Raw genomic sequence first — 20,937 nt, forward strand, 5'->3', positions numbered from 1 at the left:
GGTCCCCTAAAGCACAATTACTACACAGAGCATTTATTTGCAGTCTTTCCCAGTCATAGTATATTACAGAAAAAAGCTTTAATTTATATTTGTAGCTAGACAAATGTAAATTAAAAATGAGAAATAGCAATGGAAAAATATGCTAAGCAAGACTTCATTATTCTTATAAGACGTTATTCACTGTTAATTCTCTTGTTTGCAGTTAATGTAAACTTGTTCTTAAAAAACTAATAAAAAGACACAGCAGTGAAAGCAGTTGTATACCTTTGCAGAAATTCTGTACAGTAACAAGTTTCAACAATGACTAATAACACCACTGAAATTCACTGAAAGTTGTGTTCAATTCACCTTCAGTAATCCAGTATTGTGGCCAAAACATACACACATCCTCAAACTGGTTGCCTGTTATTTTACTAGCCAACAGGTATACAAGCCAACACTAAAACATTTGGCAAACTGTATTGTGGCAAACTGTACTGATTACTCTAAAAGCAAAAACTTAGTATTGATTTAAAATTAAATTTTGTTTTTAAATCTGAAAGACACATACAATCCTGCCCCCAAACCCTAACCAAAGTCCCCACGCTTGACAATATCACAACATCTATAGTCATTAAAGTTCGTATTTTCCATATTTTGAGTTTCCTCTAGGTTTTCCTCAATTCATATGAAGTGCCACATCATCTTTGGAAAATGTAGGGAACCAAGATACTCCAAAATTCAGGGAAACAAGATTTTGGAGATAAAGCAAATTTATTGTTCAAACTGTTGAAATTAGGAAGTGTTTTAAATCAAGCACCACACACTTCAGGAAAATCCACCTAGGATGAATGAATAAAACTAGGAACCCTTTACGTTTCAAAGCTTTTGTAACCTACTATATGTATGATAGAGCCTTGTATGTAACCCACGGTTTAGAAAAGCAAAGATGCTCCCTGCACAATGCACAGGCAGAGAACAGCATCACTGAGGTACTAGTCTCAATTCATTCAGGCAAATTACTGCATAGATATCTAGGGTTAAGGAGTTCTAACATGACTCTGAACAGCCTTTACAGTATCATAAGGTAACATAATGAAAATACATTGCATTTGAAACCAAAGAGCAGCATATTACACATGCACGGGTAGAAAACATCCTGTGTGCAATTTGAGATGTTAGAAGTACCATACACAACTAGGATGTTAATCTGAAAGCGTACTAATTCAATTTGATTTTGTTTTGTGGAGAAAAGTCTACGTGGTCTTATTCATAAAAATGGAATCCTCAACATTCAGCTGTAGTGGGTATAACGCAAACGTACACGGTCTTCATATTCAGGATCTTCATTGAGGTGTCCTTTGTAATCTCTGAACCAAAAGAAAAACAAGAGACAAACAGAACACAGTTAGTACTCCTTCTTACACATTAGAGCTGTCAATACATTTATTTCTTTGCTCAGGCAGTTCTACTGATTCCTTTGAAATGGGACTGGGACTGACATTGCTCAGTTCTAATTCCTACCTATTAAAATGCAGTGCATTAAAGGAAAAGTCACATGTTACCCTTCCTACTGCAAGAGTTTAGAATACGGCTGGAGGTTAAGATGTCAAATTTTTCACAGCATATTTCAGCTCCCAGCTTCACATCTACATGGACTGACTTTCGGTTCACAAAATCATTTTGCAATGTGACAACAATGTCAGTGTTAATACAATGCAATGCATTGAAAAGCAGAGGTCATTATAAATACCGTTTAAGAAGGGCCATACTGGACACACCAGTGCGGTGTCTCCTCTAATATCCTGTCTCTGACAGGAGCCAGAGCAACAAGCTTATGAAGGAGTATTAGAAAAAGAACATGCATATATTAACTTGAGTTTTACACTTAAAGTAAGGATTGTAGTAGTATCTGCTGAAAAATTAATGCTGCAATCTTGTCAAGTATGCCTGAAGAATTTCATACCACGGTAGATTAATTCCTTAGATTTTTATAGCTATACACATAGCTTGGAACAATAAAATCTTACCAACAGATCTTTTATAGATGTAGCATATATCCATAATTTTGAATCTGGATTTGTAACTATTTACAAAACACACACACACACACACAGAGTAATCCTGTCTTGCAACTACAGAAGAAATGCCTGACAATTACAAAGTTCACAATTACAAACGGGAAAGCTCTTCTCCTATTCTTGCCACCTTACAGAGCATTTTCCCAGAAGTTAGATGCTTGCTAGCTCAGTGTTTGCTGCAGCTGAAAGCTGTTGGGAAACTACACCAATAACAGAGCAACTTATTTCTGCGGCAAGGCTGTACCTTTCAGTATTCAAAAAACAACCTGAGTACCAAATGTACCAGAAGTGTTTTCTCATAAGAAACTTTAGTGTGGTAACCACCAATACATATGCTGAAAGCAAAGTAAAAGGGTGTCAAAGGTTTACTGTGTTACTCTGCACACTAAAATCCTTATAGACAGTATAAGAAAATAAAAGATAATCTAAAATTTTGGCACTTGCTAGCACAAATGAAAGATAACAACATTCAGAGGAGTCAGGTGCTTTGGAATATGTACTGCACTGCCTCATGGCACCGATGCTCATGCTGTGCTCACCTCCAGTTCACAGAAATCAAGAAACTGTGCGTGAAGGGGAGGTAAGTTTGTGAAGCGTAGCCATGGAGATAGTGTAAAAACAGCTTAGTTCAACAGTACCATGTTCCAGACTGAAAAATGATTCTAAAAATGCCAGAAAGAAGCTCTGTTTCCATGTAAGAATATGTATGTTCCTTCTAACATTAAGGTCCTCACCTTTCTTTGAAAGATGCTTCAATTTTAAGAGCGAGCAAATACAGACTCCTTGAAAGTTTAAAAGCAATCTGTTAATTATTTAATTAAGAAGCTCTTCTGGATCCTGATAATACTATTTTTAGGAGTCCTCTTTCAGTGTAGCATTCTGTTTTAAGCAGTTCAATATCAAGCTACAGAGTAAAATAACTGGAGGTCCAATCCAAATATACCCTCATTATCTTTCCCTCCTTCCCCAAGGAGATGTTATCTCAGTATGTAGAAAAGTTATTCTGATGTGCAGAAGAAACCAAATTAATTTGACAAAAATTGGTCTGAGGAGTTTTTCTTTTGTTTATTTTTTTTTGAGACTTTAACCACTGCCCTCTGCAGTTACTGATATGCTAAATTACAATAAAATGCAAAGCTTCAAAAACCGAATCCCCAAATTATACAGGGCTGATATCTTCAATAGTACTTAAGACAACAATTACTATTACCTGGAAACTGAAAGGTTAATTTACCAACATAATGCAAGAACATCTTCTTTTCTTGCTAACTCCTCCAAGGAAGGATTAGAAGCTACCATTTTAAAAAATATTGTCCTCACCCCAAATGCCTTGAACAGATACCTATGGTTCATGTGTTTCAATCTTATGAATAGGTGATACTCACCACTTGGACATTTATTTATAGACCAACTTTTCTATATTACAAAGGGGAGGAGAGGGTAGATGGGGGGGGGGGGAGAACAAAAATAAGAAGCCCCCTGTCTCTGTTACTAAAGCAAGCAAACATCTGTGTCATAGACAGCACATGCCCAACTTGACAACATATATAAAAATAATGTTTTCATTTTTTTCCAGTTCTGAAGGAATCTCTGCTATTAAAAAAAAAAAAAAAAAAAAAAAAAAAAAAAAAAAAAGTAGATCCTTTTGCTCTGTAACAATGCTAGAAACCAAAAATGGACAGGTATATTAAATTGCTCCTCAACAGCTAAATTCCTTGTCACCAAGTTTTCGCAAACAAACATTTGGTTTTTTTTGTTTTTTGGGTTTTTTTTGCTTTATGCTAATGAAAAATGGTTAATATATTTTACATCTTGTGTGGTTTCTAAATGCTATATTCTAAATCTCTCTGTATTTGTCGACATCATTCAGCATGTCACTTTTATTGCGTGCCTGTATCTTCAGCTTTTATCTTTTTCTACTTTATATTCTCTCTCATACATCACAGATTTCTGTTTTTAAGCCTCATCTTCAGACTATGCTTTCAGAAGATTCTTTTAACAGTATAGATATCTGACTATACGGTAAGGCTTCCTGCTTCCAAGATATTCTGAACGCAACACAGCTGTCATACCCACCAAGTCTGACCCACTCGTACAACTCCGAAATAGAACCAATATTCCTTTCCCTCCACTCCCCTTCTTCAAAAAGGATTAAAGCTTCTGCAACAACATGTATGTTAGGAACAATCTGAAGAGGTTCTTCAAATATTCACTACTTACTCACCTATTTCTAGGAAGAGATTCATTCTCACTACTTAATCACACCAGGAAGTAACCAGTATTTACACTGTTGATTGAGCTTTCAATTTTAAAAGGAAGAAACTTTGAGACTGGTCTTGGCAATTTCGTCCCCAGCTTGCACCACTCATCCAAATTTCACTATCTCTCTGGCTCTATATACTGTTCCTATAATAAATTTGCTGGAAATCATACATACAGATCCACAGACAAGTTCAGCTGAGTAGAAAACATTAAAACTTTGAACTTAAAATCTGTTATGCATGTACATTTACAAGTAAACAAAAATAATAAATTGCCAGGCAAAATTAGAAACCAATGTAAATAGTGTGCATTTACTTAAACTAGATCTCAGAAAAAGAATTAGAGAGTTGCTCCTCAACAAAAACTTCCAAGCATCCTCAGATATTACAACAAGCAAATCAAAAGTCTGTGCTTACCCTGAGTTTGTGCTTCATCTAGGAACAGTTTTAGCCTCCTGCTCCTGAGCCCAAAAACTTTTGCTGTTTCATGCAGAAGACCTTGATATGTTAATCCATTCTGACCAACAGGGTTTTCCATTAGAAGTGTTCCCACTGTTCCTTTCTGACATTCTAACAAAATAAACAGTTGTATTACTACTAGTGAGGAATAGCATTACTTTTATCTTGGTAAATTAAAATTTAGGACTTGTTCTCCCAGTTCAACCATACTCTCCAATCAACCATACCAAACTACTTATAGATAATTATTCATTAAATAAAATATATGAATTATGGATCTAGAAGCATAAATGACTATTAACAGCTTGACTAACAAAAGAAAATCTTCCAGAATTCCATACAGAGATCAAGTAAATAATGTGCAGACTCTTTATGGAAGATGCAAAATTTTGCAACAGCACACACAAACCACTATTACCTACAGAAACTCACACCAGCGATTGCCTCCCTATTAAAAAAACGTTTAGCCCAACTAGCTTCTCGGTAACTTCATTAAGACTCCACATGGACCAACAGCCTGGGACAGACTCATCTTGGTAACCCAAGATCTGATATATTTCTTTTGTTTTCCAATGAGATGTTTCACAATAGAAATTAGGAGATTAGCAGCTGCGAAACAGAACTACACACACATCTAGAACTTCATATCAGGTTAATAATATAATTCTTTTGGCTTTTAAGTAGCCTTGAGTTGTGTTTCACAGACATGTTTACATGTCTCAGTCTGTGAGAAGAGCTCACTCCTCCTCTACTATCCTCTTCATTATCTCATCAGTTTTAGACACAGCCTTTTAGAATAAGCTACATAAGTGAGCTGCTGGCCAGAAACAGGAAAACAGTGTTGAAGGGCTCAGGTTTAAACGCCATTTCTTATCTCAGACTGGCTCTTCTTTCTCTTTTATGAAAGAAATAAAAGTCACCACCTATCAATGAAAATATATATCTCTCTCCATTGGCAAAACACTGTGTCCAGAACTTAAATCACAAGCTTATTGTGCAAGTGAAAAGCGGTTAGAACCTTACGCACCCTGTGGCTCTGCATTCACCAGCTGCAAGTTGATATACTGGCAGAGAAGAACATCAGGGAAGCTGAGCAAAGCCGGCGCTGACCCTGCCGTCACGTGTAGAGTCTTCCCGCTGAGACTAAGCAAGTCAGTTTTGCTTATCAGTTCTGAAAAAGAAAATGAAACCAGTCAGGCCATTACAGGGATACTCACATCTAGCTCTCGCTCCATTAGCTGACAAGGAGTCTTTCCAACTACCAATGTCATTATGGAGGCGCCTCCCTCTTTGAGGTTAGTTTCTCCAAAAAGTATACTTCTCCATTTTGAAAAATGGAAATGAAAAAAAAAGTATTCTGGGTTTTTAATAATGCAGAGTACTTGATCAGCTGCTTAAATTTGTTATGTCAACAGAAAACTATGAATTCATTTTTAATGCAAAGAAATGTATGATTAATTATTAAATAAAAACACAACAGTTTAATATCTGTCAATAAAAACAGTTTAATAACTTAAAATAAGCTAGAAATCATCCACTTCGGCCAACCATTTCCATCTTACTAGATTAAGACCTAAGATCTTTTCCTCTACCCTAACTTCATTAGCTGAAGCAGCACTGGATATTTGTTACCATGCAACATCAGGAAGTTTCCTTTGGTAAACTCCAGATGACAATAAACGCAAAATCAATAGCTGGACAAATCATGAGTAAAGCGCTCAGTGTTAATATTTATTACTGTTTAATGTCAACAATAGCTGATGATCCTGCAGAAGTCTCCAGTCATACATATTTAAAAAAGGCGGAAGATGAGACACAATCAAAATACGAACTTGCCTCAAAAGATTTTACAAGTAATGCACCACCACCCTGAAAGCATTCAGATGAGACACTAATGAGGCTTCTATGATACAAATTAAACATGTAAGGCTTCATTCTGTACTACCTACATGAACAGCTGCTCTATCTACTATAGAGGTGAAAAAAAAAAAAAATTCCTGCCAGTACCACCAAAATTAAAGAATACAAGCTAATTAAAGACACAGTAAGAACATCACCCTCTGCTACTGCAGCTGCAAAAGAACTCCAACCACCAAGACCAGGAAGAAAAAATTTAATTTCTTGCAAGAATAATGCATGTGCTAGGCAGATGAGCAGGCACATCTGTTATATCCTTCCAACAGGACTTCATTCCCGATCAGCACTACTTGTACACATTGCAGAGTCTAAGCTTTAGAAAGCTTATTTTCCCTAAGTTCATCTGAATGATTTTTGAGAGGGACAGATACAATGCTCCTTTTCCCAAGGACTTTCATAAATAAAATAAAACAGAGGTGAAGAGTACCAGATTTCAATCTCAAAATTTTGTCAACAGAACATAAAATTCGATGCATTGTAGAATTCTTCAGAGACTGCCCTAAGGAAGGATGAGAGTTTCCCATACCTGCCCACCTACCCTCAGACTGCTTTCTAAGAATTTTTAAAAGTTGCTTTAAAAAAAAAAATCCAGTTTTTGCTGTGTCTACATTTTAAGAAATACATTACAAACAATCTCTAGGTGTTTTTATCTAAAACAGCACAAAATTTCTATCATGTAAAGATTGACTTTTTTAAAAAAATAAAGCTTAAAAAAAAGAAAAATATCAGTCGTACCTAAAATTCCATTTTCCAGAATGAAGTGTCTAAGATGGTCATCTGCCAGCTAACTGAACATTTCAGGTGTGGGTGCATGCACATGCATGGTTAAGGGCTTTTTTGTTGTTTCCACTTACAAGAAAGGAATAAAAATATTAAACTGACACAGTAACTAGCACAATTAACAAGATTTCATCATATGGAAAGGGAGACAGCAGCAGCTTTTCCTGGCATAACTTTAAAGCAGCACTGCTTGCATTTCGCCTATGTTTACTATGTAATAGGCAGGAAACACCACTAGCAGTAGTTGCTTTACAGAACAAGAAACTTGGACCAAGTAACTTACAGGCTAATATTACGTATTTGCAGTGATCTAGGCAGGTGCAATAGGGAATGACCTGCTGTAATTGTGGTTTACAGGTTTAACAAATCAAACATTTTATATTACAGAACTGTTGACATTTTCATATGAAAAGTCTCATGTACAGTTCTGCCAACAAATTCAGTCTATGTAACTTTCTAATAAATAGTAAGGAAAAGGATCAAATGGATTAGGGTTTTTTTCCACATATATAATCCACTTGAAAACAAGTAGATATTGCAAGTGCTCATCAATACTAAAATCACTTTTAAAGTCAGTCCTCCCTGCAGCTGAGATTTTCTAAGTGGTAATACTCCCCTAAGGTACCTGGCAGCCTTATGGCCCTTTAAAAATTCAATGTATTTGGGGAGAAAACAAAAAAAACCTCAAAAAGCATTTTGTACTCTTTTTCCTAAAACAGTGCAAAGAGCAGATTTTTTTAAAAAAAAAAGTCAACTAAAAGTTATAAAGAGGAAGTAAAATGTAAAGAAAGAAGATTGGTGGGGGGGGATTTTGCCTCCTCCCCCCTTTTCTTTAACACTGAATGATTTACAGCTTCATTTACTCTTGTAAGAGGCTCCTTGTCCTGAAAACTGTTAAGATGACAAAGCAGACAACAAATACAATTTCAAGGCACAACTTTATTTATCCACCAACAGATTAATAATCTACCTCTCCATCCTTTCTCTTGTAATAACATCCTATTACAGTACTGCCTGTCTTGCAAATGGTCTTATTTTTCTTACTGGGGGTTTACCATCCTGCGTCCATAAGCATTTACAGTTAACAAGGAACAGCAGGTCATTCTTTGCCTTCACCCTGTATAAGGAGGCCCTTCCTTGGTCTCTATGCTCTTTCAATTCCAGATTAGGGAATTCTCTGTTAAAGTTCCCCACATTACACAATTAGTAAGTTTTAAAAAATAAAAATAAAAATAAATAAAAAAAACTCCTTACTCCAGGGTGTCACAGGCAACAACTCATAGCGCATCTGTATACTGGGGTTCTTTAAGAACCAACAAGATCAGAGCTTGTACACTACTCAATTATCTTACACACTCACTCACAGATAAGTGGAACAACTGGGGGGGCATAAGCTCAAGAAACTGAAGTTGTCAAAAAAACCCCACTGATTTAAGAAAAGAACATTAGCTACTTCCATTAAACTTGAGTGCAAAAAAGCAGTCACAGTAAGTTTATAAAGTTTTCAACAACCTAGAGTTAGAAGAAAGTCACTAGCAATTATTTTTGTAATCTGATTTGAGCCCAGCCTCTTTCCTTTAAATGACTTTTCATAAAGTTAATGTTAAATGAGGTAAATTATCCTTGGTATCTGAAATCAGTATAAATAACAGAGGCTGCTCAGAGTTTGCAGTTACTCAAAATACATTAATTCACTGTCAGGGAGGAAATGTTTATCTCATTATTTCCATTTTGCATGAAGAAACAGGAACATGACATACATTTACCCTGCCTTAAGACGAGAATTGTCTCATTTTATGCCATTACCCAACCCTAAGCATATCTTCATTACAATTCGAAAACAAGATGATAAAGTCTGCTGCAAGCAAGGTGGACAGCCCTAGAAACTCCAGGAAGGAAAATAAGGAGCCAGAAATATCATTTGACTTGGCCATAATTTTATTAGCATAAGTGGCAACAATTCAGCAACGACTTGTCTTGAGCACGCAACCTGTTCTATGCAATTCACGTTAGACAGAGTAGCTGGTACCGATTCCATGTTTTAAACACTAAACCACAGGTAAGCCTCACCAGCAATACCCACAGAGGTGGGCAGATAAGCAAAGGGATTGCATCCTCACTGAACTGAATGTCAAGAATTTCAATTCTACTTTCTAGCAGCTTAAGGAGTTATTTCCTTTTTACATGCATCCAGATCTGATCCTTCAGGAAGCCACATCCTAGATCACTGCCAATCTGCAAAAGTGAATTTGATAATCCAATCTTTCCAAGAGAATTTTAATGTTGTTGAGATGACAGTGGGCAGGGAAAAATCCCTCTCTGCCCAAACCACTTTTTTTTTTTTTTTTTTTTTAAAGGATTGAAATCGTTATGTCAAAAGGAAAGTCCCCAAATTGTATCTATACAGCCTAAATGATATGGAAAGGAAAATAAATAAATAAATAAAGCCTTTCCTACTACAACAGAAAAGGTTCTCTGAGAAAGAGGGGAAGCTTAGGTATTCTTTCTCTTCAGGATTAGCAGATTTTGCTGCATCTTTTTTCTTGTCAGAAGCAGAAAACAAGCCAAATATGCAGCTTCTGGCTTCTTACAGTCTTTACTGAGTTGAGAGCTCCCCAACTCTTCTTGGCCTTTTATAAATCTTCTCTTAATATCTGAGATAGTAATAAATCATGATAATTTATATCCACCTCTGTAATCATGTACCATTCTGCTATCATTTTGTTGCAGTGTATAATTGCTATTTGCAAAATGATGTAAAGGAAAAGTATTTCCTCATTCAGAACAGAGCGGAAACTTGGGGAAGATATTGAAAGATCCAGAATTTCCTAAAAATAATCTATAAGCAAAAGCAAAGAAGGATCATTTGATATGATTAAACTCTTCAGTTCAACTGAGCACAACTCTGAAAGAGGTTTTATCATAAAAAGCTAAGTGGATTATATTGGATAAAGGTCCAGTAAGAAAACCCCAAAACACTCTTCAGTAAGTAGTTTCAAGGGATAACATACAAGAAATTAAAAGTAGAGATAGTAACAGCAATACTACAGACCCAAATGAGAGTATTCCTCTAATATGCCATAGGCATGAACTAGTGCTCCTTAGTAGTCCTGTAGGCAGCTCAGGACAGACATTCACAACAATACAGTTAACCACCTCCTCTTTAAATATTGCTTCAGTAATATTTCTTTGAAAATACACAAGCAAGGTTTCTGCAGCCATTGAGCTCCCATTTCTGCAGTATTTCATGGGGTTTTTTTGTTGCTCATTTTAGACTTGAACGTGCAGAAACAGGCAAATAACCCTAACAACAAAAAATAATTACTGTTGAAAGATCTCTGAAGCTATATCATGGCATGGTCACTACAAGTACTCTTTCTGTATCCACTCAGTAAATCATTTGATTACTAGTGTAATCATCATCATAATGTACTGTACTTTTTTTTTTTTTTTTTGAAGATATCATTTTTGCTAACATATCAGAATTTTATATGTAATGTAATAATAAAACAGAATATCCATGTCAGAAGAAAGCAAGTCAGTTTGCTGCTAAGGTCTCTTGGTCACTAATTGCAGTATTTTTCATAATGTTTTGCCTCTCTTGTATCAGCTATTTTATCTTTGTAATGAACCCAAACTATCACTCTATATATAACCCATAGAAGACGTTTTATGTTTTCATTTGTTAGTAGAACACAAGCTCATGCTACAAAAATATTCTGATAGATTTTTCTAAACAGAAGAAATACAGAAATCCTCAAACTTCTTTACAGTGAAAAACTAACAAAAATTTTTTCTCTCTGCAGAGGAATCAGTTTGCCATCAGTAAATAGTATAGCTGGGAACCAGGAGAAACACTTTGTGAAACTGATGAGCATCATTTAGCAGCAGCTTTTGAAAACATTTATATGTGGCTATAAACACATCCTCATAAACTATGTAGTAGAAAATAAAAAGTTTCCTTGTGTGTTTTCTTGGCAATTTTGTATATATAAGAGGAAAAAAAAAACATACAGTAAATCACTTAAGTTCTAACTGCTGCTGGAAGGACTTTCAGTTTTTATTGCTTTACTCCACTTACCTGTTTTCCCATTAAAAATAGTCAGTTTTGAATTTTTAAGACCAAAAATGCAGGACACAGCATCTACAAGTCTAGTGAAGTTCAATGTATTATCTCCTTTTGGATTTTCCAGCAGCAACACACCATCTAAAATCAAAATTAAGAAATTAAAATATAAGACAGAAGCAATAACTGTGTTTCAATAATTTTTCTAATGAGTTATTCTAATGACTTTCAGTAAGTTTTTAAGTCAACATAGAACTAGCAACATCACATACTTCCAGAATTTTTTTGTAGTAGGAAAGACAAAAAAAAGAAGAAAAAACAAAATTGACTCAAGTCTATTACTGTAGATTAATCATAATGGAAATTTTTTGTTTACAAAAAATTTTGTTAACACAGCAGTCAAATTATGTCACTGAATTACAATCCAGTATTGTATTGATTTAAAAATGGCAAACGGCATGCTAAGATCAAAAGTATAATTATTTAGGTAAGTTCATTATAATTTAGAAAGTAGTCTGGAAATTATGTCACATAGAGCATACTACTTTTGACATGCATTCTAGCAATTTTTTTCTAGACAAGTTTGAAATTTGTATTAATGTTGCTCTTCTTTTAATGTAAAACCCAACACTGAAATACATTTAAGAACATCCTTGTGGTCACTTACAGAAAGTGCTTCTGTTTATCCAAAACCATCACCAGATGCTCTATTTTAACTATTATTTTAAGTTTTATACTTTAAACTGCACCTTTTTCACAGAAAAGGCATCACGTGCAAGTACTGCAATACATGAAACACTGCTTTTTATGAAAGTATTTCAAAGAATATTTAAAGCTATTGCTGGAAGGGAATTCACATCATCTTTCAAACAACCTTGTTTCCACTATTCATCATTCTGTTTTCTAACTAATCTTATTTCAAGACTACCAATGACAGATCAAAAATGATACATTCCTACCTTGCTCTGTCCCATTAACACAAACTTTGAGGTTGACATAGGCACAGGCTGGACCAGAGTGACACAAACCACCTCTGACGAGTGTAATTTCTAGCTCTGATCCCTTCAGCTAAAAATAATAATAATTAAAACATTGTTTTATTTTAAAACATAACCAAAATAGCTTCCTTAAATATGACACATGAAGATACTGTTTTGTTGCATTAGACAATTATATGATAACATAATAACATAGCAAGTTTTGCCGTACCTTCCTTCAGAGAGAGTTCTTCCGCTATGAACCATTTATCCTTAATGCATGCCAAAGTAACAGCAATATTCAACACATAAGAAAAACATGGACTAAAAGGCGTAATTTTTGCAAGTGTTCAGTGCCACAGAATAGTGATAAAAGGCTCCAAAAATATAATCCAAAAGTGACTATAGTTAAGAAAGGAAGAGCCTTGCATAGGCAATTCAGAGTAGCTGAGGACAGGCTCCCTCATGCTCCATTGGTCTCCACTGGTCACAGCCAACAGCCAGGAACAGTGTATGTCCTGGTGTCACATCAGCCTTCACAACTCTCCCCCCATTAGCAATTAGCGAATCATTTAAAACCTGAAACAGCCTAACAAGAAATGGAACAAGTATTTTTCTTCGCAAATGAGACAAGAGGATGAGGACACTTGAAAATTTTTAGCAATGCTACAGAAACAAATCTATTTTGCAGAGGTCTTAAACCACAGCTGTATCTACAAGACTGCGCTTTCTCAAGCAGAGCTATCTTCTTGAGGTGAGCACAGATTAGAATTGCTAATGGACTCCTGTCAATTTTCTATAAGAAAAACATTCTAAAAATTCTCCTTAATTACAAGTTAAATTTCTAATTAAACAAAGTGCGTTCAGATGCCAAGTGGCCATTTCAACCAAATTTCTCACAAACGCAGAGCAGTCTGATAAGGGTCAGCAGAGCTCAGATGGCAAACAGTGGCACTGGCAAGTGCGTGCTCTTCGGGTAGCTCCTCTTACAATCCAGGGGAAAACACTCCGAAAAGCAAACCTTATTTTGTGTTTACTTTCTTTATTAGCAAATAAAAATTCAGATTAATTAGTCAGTTTTTTCTCACAGTATTTTTTTAAACAACTACTAAGGATTTTGTTGTCTCTCAGAGCCAGTCTTCGGGAAAGTAGTTCGTAATTAAGGCTTTGTATCAAAAACCGATCCTATATAATTTCACAGAAATACTGAGCTCGAGTGTATTCAAAATATTCCAGAAGACATAGCCTGCATTTCATTTTTGTCTCAGTCTCTATGTACATTAACATCATGCAGACTTCTGTTATTCCTTCTGATAGTTTTCAGAAATTTGGTGCAATGATCCTGCCAGAGTTGACTTCATCTATGAAGGCACATGTGCAATTACACGCTTTGACCTTGTAACTTACACCCGCTTTCATACCTCAAAGTGTGCAACCGCCATACAGCTTTTTCCTTGCCAACACCGCTTAGCGAGCCCCACGAGCACAAGAGAGTTCCTGCGTAATTCGATTCCGGTTCACACGTTCAAAGTCTTTGTGCCAGGAATGGCCAGCACAGAAACGCACGTGCAGTTAGGACTCCAGGAAGGGAAGATCACTAACTGTAGCCAGGCCTGATGCACAAAGCTAAATTAATTGCTCACGTGGTACCTTAACACACCACAAAAGGCAAATTACTACACCAAAAGGGCTTCTTCAGAAGGGCTTTTTCATTTCAGATATCCGTATTTACCGACGTCGATGCGACAAGAGAGCTGCCTCAGAGCACAGAGCATGCAAAGCGGAACACCTGTCCTCAGCACTAAATCCCTGCAGTCCCAGCAAGTGAGAGGAAGACTTTAAAATTACATCAAAACCTCAGTGATCTGATTCCATCTGCCACCTTTATTTACATCCTACCAGTCTGACTAAGAGGGCAGAGGCCGGCGCGCTCCGTGAGCGTGGCTAACGCGCACGCGTGCAGACGGCCACCCCCAGCCAGCCGCGGCCGAGCTGGGCAGCACGCACGCGAGCGCTCTCGCGACGTTGCAAGCGTTAGTGATCGTTTTACTCTGAAAGGCTGTCAAGTCGGTATTTACTTGCGAAGTTAATTTTTTTGTCTCAGACTACCATACGTTACAGTTTGGGGTATCTAAATTACACAACAACTCACAGTTAATGTTTGGGTTTGACAAGATTTCCACGCCTAAGATTTTAAGCTAAGGGACAGGAACAGTCAGCACTACAAGCATTTTAAGATCGTCATATTCCTATAAGCTTACCCACGAACTGCAAGAGCCACACAGAACTGCCTGCCTAAAGCGCTGGCTCAGCTCTGATTTCAGAAGCTTCCCCGGCCCGAAGCCTTACCTCCGGGCAAGCACGCAGCCTCACCCACAAGCCTCCCGCTAACTTGTTGGCGCAGAGCTTCAAAAACAGAACGGATGTCTCGTGTTTGCGGCCAACTACTACCAACTACGTCAAAAACCACTAGCACCATCTGCCAGGGGAAGATCTTACTCCACAGACAGCACTATTTAAAACAAATGTTCCAGACTCATCTTTTAACTTTTCAGAACATGATTTTCTTGACTAGGCTCTGATTAGTTAAGATTTCAGAACACAAAAGCAAGAGGAAAAAACCATTTGCACGCACATCACAGTTTTCACAGAAAGATGTAGCGGTCAACGTTAAACTCAATACAGAACACAATTTCAGAGCTCGGCTATGGACACAAGTATTTCCCAGCATTACACTAGGCAAAAGTCTGATTACTGATGTTTCAGCCTCTAAAGAGGAGAGAAATATATACATATGTGTATATGCATGCTTTGTGTGTATATATATATATATATATATATACATACACACACACACAAAATATAAAGCTTCTATATATGCTTACAATATAAAATATTTTAATATAGAAAATAACTAGCTTTTATACAATGTATAGTTATAAATTTATATTCATGTTTATATATTCAAATTAAAAATCAAGAAAAATACAAAACCAAAAAAATCACATTTTATAGAAAACATTTTAAAGTAACGTCTTCTTTCATTTTCCTAACAACCATCTGTAGGATAATCACTTAAGTACATGAATTCATATACATTAAATTCATTTTTTCTAGCTGCTCCACATTCTGATTCAGATCTGATGTTGACTTTTAACATCAAACTGTCCATCAGCATCATCTAGGTTTATACTCTTCACAATCAGATAAATACCTAGAAGAAATACCAAAGTATTGTCCCTTATTCTTCAAGCTCAACCACCTCTGCTTTTACATACTTTACTCTCTCCTCATGTGATTGTCACTAAGTGAAACTATTAGCCTTGAAAAGGTCAAATATAATGTTGTTTCAAATTTGTACTCCATTAGTAGGTTTAAAACATTTCCTTACACACACTGTTTAGCAAAATGGATGAAACGCATTCTTTCTTTGCAACTATTCCCAGACCCAAAGCCGTTCTGTAATGCAAACTGGTAACTTTCTGGTTTAGCCTGACATTTAGTTTGAAGAGTCCATCTCATCCACAATTCTGATAGAAGTGCCTTCTGAATATGTTAGGTTTATGTAAAACAACGGCAAAAGCCTTCTGAAAAAACATCAGAACAAGCAGTCAAAGAAAAAACAAACAAAATGGGTCAAATCTGGTGCTGAAAGACTATCTGTAAAATCTGTGAAACTCTGCATTGTTACGAAAGACTGAATATTAGAAATATAGCCAAAAGGCAAAATTTAGAATATGAAGAGCTTTTCTAATACAAAAGCATTAGAAAGTAAGGAAACCAGAACAAGGATATTTTGCTGTCCAAGTAATGAACTAATTCAAGTACAAGTAACCATCCAACCTCTATTATTAATTACATAGTGACTGCCTAAGGTATGCATTGAGGTACCCAAATGGCTTCATTTCTGAGAATACTAGGCACACAAAGCCCAACCAATTTCTTATCAAATCATAAAGATGAATATGGAAATTCATAAATATGAAAGTGTCCACTATATCCCATGAATACGTTCTGACATACACACTTTCTGTAAAGAGTTTTTCAGTTAAAAGCAGATAACATGATTTTTTTTTTTACCTGTGTTTTCTCTTGGATAAGAACTTCTTCTGAGGTAGGCACTGGGTATGGCTTCAGGGCAGCCTTGACTGTTGCAAAAATGAAATCCATATGCTCCTTAACAACAGTATCCAGGTAGTCACCTTCTGGATTTGATCTGTAGTACACTGTAATCTCATCTGTAGGAACCAGATTTCGCTGAAGGATAGACCAGAAGTATTAGTAATGACAGTAAGGTGACATCTGTATACACAAACTATAAAGAATATTTGTTAAATGTTGTTTTTTTAAAAAATCTTAAATATATGAACTCGACATTCATTAAAAGCTCCCACACAAATTTTAGAACAGACAATTCTTTTGTCAGACAAGCAAGAGGCTTGAAATGTTACAAGTTTTTTCAAAGGGCAATGACAAAAACTGACTTTACTGAGAATGTTTCATTTTCAAATTCATTTATCAACTCTCCATCTTGAAGTACTGAAAGCCTATCAAATCTTATTTAAAAGGTTTGGTTTTTGTTTTTAACACACTTTAAAAAAAAAAAAAAAACAAAACAAAACAGCATTTTCATGATCTGTTAGTCTGAAATGAAACCCCCAGTTCTGGTCACTATTGAACAATTGCTCAACCACTGACATTTTCGTAACGCAGAACAGTCTTCAAACTATTTTGATACCAGTTTTGAAGGTGGCCACTGGACTTTTCTTATGTTTTCACACTATTTGTCTCCTATACTGACGACTTCAGAAAAATGACAATTACTGTGAAAGGCACACTTACGGGTACTGAATTATATTAGAATACTGTTTTATTAAGAACATGGCTACAAAGGGGGAAAAAAGTGAAAAAACTGCAGAAATTAGCAGATTTGGAAATTAAAGTTAAAATACTGATAATTGCTGAGATGACATTTGTATAATCACTGATCAAAAATCCCTTTGCATTTTTCATCTCTTGCACACTTTGCTAATAGCAAAGTGTTAGGAATTTAGAAAAAAGAATGACAGAGTAAATGAATTTCAGCATAGTAAGTTATTAATAAATAGCCAACACTAAAATTGCATACTCTAATCCTTTAAATGAGAATAAATTAAACTGTGTCACTACAGAAGTAAATTTAATTCATCCAGTAACTTATGCAACTTAATCACTTTCCTTTCTGTTTTTATTCTACACAGTATTGATATAAGTTTGTCGTCCTTCATACTTGCTCATACAAGTCCCATGGAAATTATCTCTACACAATCTCTGGCAGGAGGAAAATTCAATTTAGATAAAACATATTCCACGTTTGCAATAGGGCAATGAGAGGATTTTTGTTTGTTTGTTTGAGGTTTTTTTTTTTTTTGTCTTAACTTTTAAAGTTCTAAAAATTAATTTAAAGTTATTAAAATTATTTGTGCAGAGTTATATATTACTTAAAGTTCTCCCCATATTAAAGGTTCTTTACATTCATCTTCACCTCTCTGCTTTATTGGCACAAAGTACAGATATTCAGTGCAGCTCCTTCTGCGTTAACATTGTAGAGAAAAGAAAGTTATATTGGTTCAAAGTGCCTTAACATAAATATCGGATAGCATCCTTTGTATATATGATTAGAAAAATTTAGAGTCAAAACATTAATGTTGATAAATAAATCAGTGCCAGAAATGCCTCATACAAGTTTGCTACTTTTAGCAGCCTAATCCAGCTCATGTAACACATCGTAACTGCTGCAGAAAAGAACAGAATACTTAAGCAAAAGGAAAGATATGGATGAGAGCTCTTTAACTGAGACTGAACCATTGTTATGTAGCTGAAAAGAGAAAATGAGGTTCTTGGTATCAAAAATTAGTTCATTCACTACAGATGATGTCTACATAAGCTCATGGCTCAACCCTCGCTACTTAAGAGTACAAAGGTTTAAAATGAAAATAATTGTTTCTAGCCATTTATGTGAGATCTGACAGATATTCAGGAGAATAAATGATACAGGGCTGCACGTCTCAATTAAGGTCAGTTCTCTCTACATACTAACAAAAAATTGTTTAGAAATAAAAATTTTCATTCCATCGTTTCCTAACCTTTTTGCGAAGCTTCTGAATGCGATTAATCACTTCCCGGGCAACTCCTTCATCCACCATTGACTGGTCTGGGGTAACATCTAGCAGAACTAAAACCTGAAGACATTTGAACAGATAACAATCTTTTAAATAAGCCCATATTAATCCACTCAGATGCACATTTTTAATAGAACCACTCAGTTATGTCATGTTGAGAGTGCAAGAGAGTGCTTTAACAGCTCAAAAATCTAAGAGATAATCTCACAGTAGCTATTGTTCATTCTTTAAGGACCAAAGAAAGCCACTCCAGCTTTCACCTTACAATTTTCATTTTACTTCTATAAGAATACTTCCCTTGAACCAAAAACCAGAAACTACCGATAAAATACCTGAGCATCAGAATGTGCCTCAAACTGGGCAGACTCTCCAGCAACTTGATCAAAAGTATACATGAGACGAAGATCTTCCCCATGCAATTCATGTCCTTCTACAACAATAGTGCCTGCATTAATAGCAAATGAAGAACTTCTCTTAAAAACTGCAGTAAAAACTTTTCTTAATTCAAAAAGCATAAAGCAAGTATCAAACCTCAAATATAGGAAACGCACTACACCTTCAATAAAGCTAAACAGAAATTAAACACTGGTTAAGAAACACCAAACTATCCCAAATTCAGATTCTTCCATACTAGTACTCCCAGAAGCAACAGAACTCAGCTAAAACATAGACTTCAGAAACTACGTAACATTTGAATGAAACTGAGTAAAATATAAAAATTACCTGCATACTGAATTCAATTCAAAATTTATATTCTAGCAGATAAATAGGCAGATACATCTGGAAAATTCATAACCCCCTGCAAATCTGCAACTGAAACAGCCCCTTTAGAACAAGAACTGTCACAAGTGTACTCAGCTCAAATTTGGCTCAGTCTTACGCAAAAACTTATTCTTTATTCCATTTTCTACTTATGAGAGCACTTAAACAGGAGAACAGTGCAAGTTTAGTATACATGACCACTTTCATCCTACTGTTGACAACACTTAAAAATAAAGGAAGAAAAATTTTTCTATTCTTATTAGCATGACATTTAACTGGGATGGTAAGTGGAAACAGGCCTTAAATTTCCTGAAGTCTATGGAAGGATACTTTTGCATCTGTTCCTATAAATTCTTTATTAACACACAAATGAAGAGTAATTGCTTGAATTCTTCTTACAGATCCAAAATCCTATGGCTCTTTCTCAGGTCAGCATTGCCACCATTCGGTGGTTTGTGCCACTACCTACCCGTCTCTTGGAATTTTTCTAGCTGTTCACTCTTCAGCTCCTTGATTGCAGCCATGACAAGCTTAAAGGCACCTTTCAAGCGCTTCCCAAGCACCATGTGATCCGGTTCTGCTCTCAGCCGAATTCCATACTTATCTTTATCAGTAGACAATGTCACTTGACGTACATTAAGTTCCTGTATAAACACCAAAAGAAAAAACAAAGCTAAAGAACAGCCATCTCTGGCAACTGTTGGAAAGAGTACTAGAAAGGGATGACAGTACTAGGGTAGTCAAAACACTTAAGCTGCCAATTTTCTATACGGCTGCCTTTACAGAGTAATTTGTCAACACAGACCAAACCAATACTCAAGTTGTTCTTAAAAGAGCATCTCATTCTCATTTTCAGCCTTTAGGATGATTTCTCTTTCATCAGTAAACACTTGTCAGCTCACAATTCAAGTCAGAGCCCTATTCAACAACCTTTTTATTTTACTGTTACAACTGCCTGAAGAGATAAAGCTGTTACCTTTGTGTGCAACAGCATCAGAAAACAGTCTGGCAAGATTCACGATGAAAAGCTCTGTTAAAAATATTCCTTTCAGCATCCATTTAGCCAGAAAAGTATATCTACAATTTTACACGCTAAGGTTTACATTGTCTCGTATTTCCCCATTTTGTCTCCTCCCTTATATGTTTACACTAGCTCTTTACTGCACAGAAACATACCTTGCTTCACAGTGCAAAAATCCTGAAGATAATTCAGTGTCCAGTGGCAGTCAAAAAAGCTAAACCTTTCACCATGTTCACAAGGGGTCCCAAGACCAAGGACATCATTTTGCTACTACCTAAAAACCCAGGAGCACCCATATCTCAAATAACGCATGTTGTTTTTGTCCCTGTATCTGAAGGGGAACACAGTTGAGCTACAGAACATTTACAGAAGAGCAACTGATTCAGAGGACAGAGTTGCTACTGTATGAGAAGAGACCACATAAGAACATTAAAAGTCACCATTAAAAACAAAAAAAGACCGAGAGAAGGACC

The 20,937-nt window shown here is 35.9% G+C and overlaps 1 protein-coding gene across 4 annotated transcripts in view; it reads right to left on the reverse strand.

The window, feature by feature from the left end:
- Positions 1 to 734: 734 nt before the first annotated feature.
- IARS1 (isoleucyl-tRNA synthetase 1) overlaps positions 735 to 20,937 on the reverse strand; it is a 96,792-nt gene continuing 76,589 nt past the window's right edge. For all 4 annotated transcript variants that reach the window (XM_062585306.1, XM_062585305.1, XM_062585308.1 and 1 more), the window contains 9 exons: positions 19,913 to 20,087; positions 19,014 to 19,126; positions 18,646 to 18,741; positions 16,601 to 16,777; positions 12,503 to 12,611; positions 11,559 to 11,684; positions 5,808 to 5,951; positions 4,739 to 4,891; positions 735 to 1,349 (listed from right to left, as the gene is read on the reverse strand). In XM_062585306.1, the coding sequence (XP_062441290.1) occupies positions 1,267 to 1,349; positions 4,739 to 4,891; positions 5,808 to 5,951; positions 11,559 to 11,684; positions 12,503 to 12,611; positions 16,601 to 16,777; positions 18,646 to 18,741; positions 19,014 to 19,126; positions 19,913 to 20,087 (1,176 nt within the window). In that variant the 3' untranslated portion in view covers positions 735 to 1,266. The remainder of the gene's footprint in view (positions 1,350 to 4,738; positions 4,892 to 5,807; positions 5,952 to 11,558; positions 11,685 to 12,502; positions 12,612 to 16,600; positions 16,778 to 18,645; positions 18,742 to 19,013; positions 19,127 to 19,912; positions 20,088 to 20,937) is intronic.

The sequence above is a fragment of the Rhea pennata genome, chromosome 12 (assembly GCF_028389875.1).
Source record: "Rhea pennata isolate bPtePen1 chromosome 12, bPtePen1.pri, whole genome shotgun sequence".
Taxonomy (NCBI): Eukaryota; Metazoa; Chordata; class Aves; order Rheiformes; family Rheidae; genus Rhea; species Rhea pennata.